The sequence below is a fragment of the Littorina saxatilis genome, linkage group LG1, assembly GCF_037325665.1.
Source record: "Littorina saxatilis isolate snail1 linkage group LG1, US_GU_Lsax_2.0, whole genome shotgun sequence".
NCBI lineage: Eukaryota > Metazoa > Mollusca > Gastropoda > Littorinimorpha > Littorinidae > Littorina > Littorina saxatilis.
In genome coordinates, this window is record NC_090245.1 from 102,710,848 (window position 1) to 102,717,526 (window position 6,679).

At 42.3% G+C, this 6,679-nt stretch overlaps 1 protein-coding gene across 1 annotated transcript; it reads left to right on the forward strand.

The window, feature by feature from the left end:
• Positions 1 to 2,765: 2,765 nt before the first annotated feature.
• On the forward strand, positions 2,766 to 5,436 carry LOC138948116 (alpha-ketoglutarate dehydrogenase component 4-like). The gene is made up of 4 exons (XM_070319635.1): positions 2,766 to 2,875; positions 3,316 to 3,364; positions 3,673 to 3,851; positions 4,444 to 5,436. The coding sequence occupies exons 1-4, from the start codon at positions 2,846 to 2,848 to the stop codon at positions 4,459 to 4,461; spliced, it is 276 nt and encodes a 91-aa protein (XP_070175736.1). The 5' UTR covers positions 2,766 to 2,845; the 3' UTR covers positions 4,462 to 5,436.
• Positions 5,437 to 6,679: the final 1,243 nt, after the last annotated feature.

Sequence of the window (6,679 nt, forward strand, 5' to 3'; positions counted from 1 at the left end):
ATCGTATCTAATCTTATTCAGATCAGATATACGGTACATAATGGCAAAGTCTGTTCGTTTCAGATTATGACAAACGTATTGCTATTGCTAATGACTTTAGAAAGTGAAGAAAACTGAAAATCCCGAGCCTTCTTCAGCTTTTTCGTCCCGTGTACACATGAGTGTCTTTGTAGCCGGACCTGCTTGAAATGAGTTATTAGATTAGAATTTAGATACACACAATTGTGATGTAATTAATCGTGAAATGTCAACATGAATATCCCGGGCCGCCGGTCAATAAGCGGATGTTTATAAAGCTTAGCCTCACACCATTAGTCATATTGAAGTTACACATACAGTGCATGACGTAGCTGTGATAGGAATCATGGATAATACACGCGTAACGCTTATGCAAGTAGGCCTAAATTACGTTTGACACCAAAAGCGACACTGACGGGCAATTATGCAACAAACAGCGTGTACATTTTTTGTGGACACTGGGAAACTGACACTGACTGGTTATTTACTGAAGCAGAGTTATTCAGTTCTGCTTAACCTCCTGAAGGAAAGTGGAAGAGAGACGCGTAATCAAGCTATAACAGCCGTAAGCCCGTGAACTGAGAACAATTGAAACTTGAGAGGAAACTGAAATCAGTGATGTTATACCCCCATTCCACACAACCGTTCTAGGTCCCGTTCCTGTACCGACCAAGGACGGCTGCCACAACAATGGAACGCTGCGCAAACGGCCGTTTTTGGCATCTTTGAGAGCGTCTGGCCATAGTGGCAGCCGTCCCCAGCATTTTCACGAGTTTTCATTCACAAACACCTGGGAAATAAATCTCATGTTCCCCATGCAATAAATCGAGGTGGTGAATGGGTTTGAGCTTTCAGGTGAAACGTGGATTGTCAAAGTAAAAGCCAATGAGGCTGATTGTTTGATGTGTGGAACCATCGCGGCTTTGGATTCGTGTTTCCGAGGACAACGATTGTAAGCATTCACTCTCAAAGACCCAATCCAGGGCCGGACCAAATGAGTTGTAAGGGGGGGGGGGGGGGTCCTCCTTTTTTTTGGGGGGGGGGGGGCAAATCAGCGAAGTGGCGAAGCCACAAGCGCGCGCCTGTTTGCAGGCGCGCGAACTAGGGGGGTCCGGGGGCATGCTCCCCCGGAAAATTTTTGAAAAACGGTTAAAATCTGGTGCATTCTGGGCCTTGTTTTGAGGGTTAAGAGCAGCATTGTTTTGGTGCTAAAACTAGTAAAAAAACAAAAAAACCACTCAAAGCAAGGTACATGCTTTTTCCAGGGGTGGGGTTCCGGAACCCCTGGAACCCCCCCCCTGGGTCCGGCCCTGCAATCAATGTTGATAATTACCGCGGCGACTCATGGTCAATTTGCAACTTATCTCTGTAATTGCAAAATCCACAACGAAAAGTCATAAACACTTAAAAAGAAAAGAAATATGCTCAACACTTATTGAACTTGACTCACTGGCACATATGATCGCAGCTCTGTACATTTTCATACTGGAAGAAAAGCGTCAACAAGCTACGTTTGACGTCACATACAAGGTTGACGTGTTATCTCGAGCTACTGTGACGATGCTTTGTGGCCCGGAGTTGGATTCTAAAAATTCGTCTCCCTGTGGGTTATTGTGCATTTTGTTGCACAACCAAAATGATGACAAAAACGATGTTTGGTGGCTTGTTGTCAGACCAGCATTTTGTTGTTGGTCCTCGGGGAGCATATCGCCTTTTGTCTCATATCTATCAACCGCGGCCCTTCGGCCTTGGTCGATAAAGATGAAACAAAAGACGATATGGTCCCCTTGGACCAACAAAAAAGCTGGTCTGTCAACAAGCCACCAAACATCTTATAGTGTCATCATCTCCGTTGTCACAGTAATCAACGCCTCACTCACAAAAGTGTATAAAGTGTCGATTCCACGTGTAATCCGTAGACACTCCCCGCCACTCACCCCCCCCCCCCCCTTCATCAGTTCAAACATCATCGGCCAAACCCTCCTTTTAATCCTTGAACTGAAGAATTTGCATGGAATCAAAAACATTTCAAACTGCTCAAATCAACTCTGACGCATGTTAAGGTACACACACACACACACACACACACACACACACTTGCACATATACGCGCGCGCATACACAGACACAGGGCCGGACCAAATGAGTTGTAAGGGGGGGGGGGGTTCCTCCTTTTTTGGGGGGGCAAATCAGCGAAGTGGCGAAGCCACAAGCGGTCCGGGGGCATGCTCCCCCGGAACATTTTTGAAAAACGGTTAAAATCTGTGCAATCTGGTGCATTCTGGGCCTTGTTTTGAGGGTTAAGAGCAGCATTGTGGGGGGGGGGGGGGGTACCTTTTTCTCATTGGATTTCACATTGAATAAAATTTGTTAGAGACACACACACAATTTATTTAAAAAAAACAAAAAAAACAACAACACTCAAAGCAAGGTACATGCTTTTTCCAGGGGGGGGGGCGGTCCGGAACCCCTGGAACCCCCCCTTGGGTCCGGCCCTGCACACACATTGCCTACTGACACGCGCTCACCGCTTTCTCCAAGGCCGTATCTTCTACTCAGCTCTGAACAAAATATTGAATTCTGAACAAAATGTAACGAAAGAAATCAAAGGCAACTGGATGTCGATAACCAGCAGTAAACATGTTCTGCCTTATAAGGATAAACGAGAGGCAGGTAAGAGCGAAGTGTTGGCTAGAACTGCTCCCATGCAGTACCTGCGCGCCAGCGGGGATCCAAAAGGTCGTCATGGAGGAGTTATTCCGAATGATAAAAGAGCTGTGCGGATGGAGTGACGCCCCTTGCTTTTTTTCGTCTGCGAATCGGCATCATGGCGACTATCGCGGTCAGAACGTTGAAGGTTGTAACTCTTAGCTGAACGATTGTCAACAGTCTGTTTTGTTTAGTCACGGAATAAGCTTTTAAACGTTGTAATTCCTTTCAAGCAACGTTTGCATAACAATCCAACTGATCTTCTGGTGTAATTATTACTCTTGCAAGTGAATAAAGAGTGACGGGTCAACAGTCATTGCAGTCAGCACTCTGAGCACCGTCATAAACTTCAATGTTTTGAGGCCATTGCAGTAAAAGGATCTTTTGCGTGATACGTTTTGAGATTGACTTTACTGTCTTAGGGTTTTGGGGGTTGGTTTATATCCTGCAAAGATTTTAACTTTGTTTTATCGGGAGGTCTTTTGGTAGCTTCAAACTCATGAAGTGGCCATCTCTGTAAAGTCAAAATATGAGTGTTGTTCAGGTTTGCACAAGTCATGATGGTGTTTCTCTGTTGATTGGTTTCAGACGGTGCGGCCGCATATACCTATGATCAAGTTTCCACCTAGAGGGAAAGGTAGTTTTCTTTGATTACACATGACATGTTTACTCCATACACATTCCTTTCATTCCCTTTACCTTTGATATGTTTTTATTGTTTACTTAAAAGGGAGGAGAGCTCACACTGAAAGTGGTCTGAAAGGAAAAGGTAAAGTGGTCTGAAAGGAAAAGGTAATTCTTTGATCTGCATTCAAACCCACAACTGCTGCGTGCATATATGAAAACAGGAGCTTGAAACGACTCAATATTTTTTGTTTGTTTTGTTGTCGGTCATACAATTGTGTGAACATAATTAACTCAAAACTGGCTAATGTCTGATTGCAGTACCTGCTTATAACCCAAGTGCCTCTTCCACCCCAGCGACAACTGCTGCCCCTTCCACAGCTGCAGCCCAGAGCAAGGCTGTAGGCTCCACGCCACGAGGCTCTGGCATTGATGAGCTTGCTTTACCACAGAAATATCTCAGAAGAGCCATAGATCCTGAAGAAATGGAATATATCGAGGTTGGTATATATTTATATAATTTAAAAAATGAGGGCGCCGCTATGATAAGACACACAGAGTGAAGGATGATCTCCCTATTGACACACAGAGTAAAGGAGAATCTGCCTATAAAACTAAAAGATGATCTCCCTTGCTTATGACGTGCTATATCAATGTTCTGGCTTTTTGACGTAATTATACATATATAATAATGAATACATGTATATAAAAGAGCCAGAGGCTCGGGAATACATGAAAATGAACCCTCGGGAAATATGCTAGCTATCCAGGACTCGGAGGTGTGTAACCTATATAAACACTTTCAGAGCGACCAGTAGCTGTTGGACTGCATCCTCAGTGTAGTTATGTCCCTTCGGCCTTTCGTCCAAATCAGAGTTAGAGATTATCAAAATTACTATTTAGTTTGTTATTAAAATGTAGGGGGGGATGGGCGAGATTCCAAATCCCACCTTGTGCATTTTTGAACATTTTTTGTGATATGATGAATTTTAATTTTTTGCTTTCCTTGTTCTGACTTTGCTTTTTTTTCGCTGTTGGTTTTTTTACCCAAATTAATTTGTTATTAAAACCTTTTTTAAAATTATTTTTCAGAGAGGAGGTCCAGCATGATGTCATGGCGCGAGTCGGTGTGAATGAAACCCTATTGTGTTTGTGCTGTTGTTTCGAACTTTTCGTGTCACTCTTCTGCATTTGACCTAGACAGTTCCGAAGTAGACAAATTTGTTTGAATGTTCAGAATGAAAGTCACCATACGGAGTGGAAGGGAAGGGATTTTGAAATTGGAGGTTTGGGAAAGATTTTTTTAAAGTAACGCAATTATGATTCAAACTTGGGACTAACCAGTAATAAGTTGCCAGCAAACGCAGGATGCAAAGTCTGATAAAAGCAGATTATTTAAAATTTATAACAAAAGGTGCTATTTTCTCTACTGCAACTACACTTGCAACTACAGAATGTAAAAAAGAAAAGAAAAAAAAGAAGCTCCTTATGAGTTGATATAATAAAGAGCTGTCAGTTTGGCTGCAAACATACTTGTTATTGCGAAAGATCTGAAAATTGCACAAATGTAGGAAACTACTAACTTGTATCACGGCCACAGTTTACAGGCTGTGTTGGCAAATAAGACAACTTGTTTTTTGCAGAGATAACAAATGTAACTGTGGAATCATGGTACAGGAATTTGGTTGATGATGCACTTGTTTTCTACCAATGTAGGTATGTTGTTACAAAGAATCAGCTGTTTGCTAGTGAAGTATGTTATGTTTGCAAATGTGTGTAAGTTACGGTAAGCATGCAATTGTAAGGTATTGTTGGAATACAGGTATGGATCTGACCTGAATTTTGAGTTTGTCCTTCTTTTGGGAATAATGTGAGGTGTTAAAAGTGTTGTAAGATTACAAGAGAATATAATGTCACATTGATACCCATACTGTAGCTATTTTCTACCCTTTGTGATTTGCTGTTCATGTTTATGTACATATATAATAGATGCTGTCCCTGTTCAGGTGTGCTTGACATTATTCATGCTGTACCGCAAATCATTTGAAAAAATACATCATTTATGAATTTTACAAATTACAGGAATCATTTTGTGTGACTTCTTTATTACATGCAGTACGTAATTTTGTGAGAAACAATTGGGGCTTTGCTGTAAAGCACATAAGCAGATGATACCACACCCGAGGATTTTGGTAGTACATGTATTGGAGTCATGAAAGTGTCACTTTGGTGGGGGTAAACACCCCCCGCGGGTTAGGGGGAGTCCCATATTGGTTGGGACGAGAAAGAATTTACCCGATGCTAACCAGCATGTCGTAAGAGGCGACTAACAGGTTCTGTTTCTCCTTTTACCCTTGTTAAGTGTTTCTTGTATAGAATATAGTCAATGTTTGTAAAGATTTTAGTCAAGCAGTATGTAAGAAATGTTACGTCCTTTGTACTGGAAACTTGCATTCTCCCAGTAAGGTCATATATTGTACTACGTTGCAAGCCCCTGGAGCAATTTTTTGATTAGTGCTTTTGTGAACAAGAAACAATTAACAAGTGGCTCTGTCCCATCTTCCCCCTTTCCCATCTCCCCCCTTCCCCCGTCGCGATATAACCTTGAATGGTTGAAAACGACGTTAAACACCAAATAAATAAATAAAGAAAGTGGGGGTAAACCACATGTGAAAAGTTATGCTCTCATACATGCACACACACATGTAATCTAGTCAGCTTTCAATTAAATGATGTGTTCATTGCGTATGCATTTAAGCAAGTGTCTCTTTATGCAAGTGCGGGGATATAGCTCAGTTGGTAGCGCGCTGGATTTGTATTCAGTTGGCCGCTGTCAGCGTGAGTTCGATCCCAGGTTCGGCGGAAATTTATTTCACAGAGTCAACTTTGTGTGCAGACTCTCTTCGGTGTCCGAACCTCCCCCCGTGTACACTACATTGGGTGTGCACGTTAAAGATCCCACGATTGACAAAAGGGTCTTTCCTGGCAAAATTGCTTAGGCACAGTTAATAATTGTCTACCTATACCCGTGTGACTTGGAATAATAGGCCGTGAAAGGTAAATATGCGCCGAAATGGCTGCAATCTACTGGCCGTATAAAATTTCATCTCACACGGCATCACTGCAGAGCGCCTAGAACTGTACCCACGGAATATGCGCGATATAAGACTCATTGATTGATTGATTGATTGTATTGAACAACGTCTGTTGGATATAGTGTCTCCTCATTTGGACAAGCCTGTTTCAAACAAGGGTTGTGTGTATTTCACGTACGAGGTGTTCATAATGAGTTTGACTTCAGCTGATTTGCACACACACACAATAAGAG

Bases quoted from the DNA above. Each gene is read 5' to 3' on its own strand.
- LOC138948116 (XM_070319635.1), top strand. From the start codon at position 2,846: ATGGCGACTATCGCGGTCAGAACGTTGAAG. The intron at 2,876-3,315 runs GTTGTAACTCTT...GATTGGTTTCAG, and splicing joins TCGCGGTCAGAACGTTGAAG to ACGGTGCGGCCGCATATACC. The intron at 3,365-3,672 runs GTAGTTTTCTTT...GTCTGATTGCAG, and splicing joins GTTTCCACCTAGAGGGAAAG to TACCTGCTTATAACCCAAGT.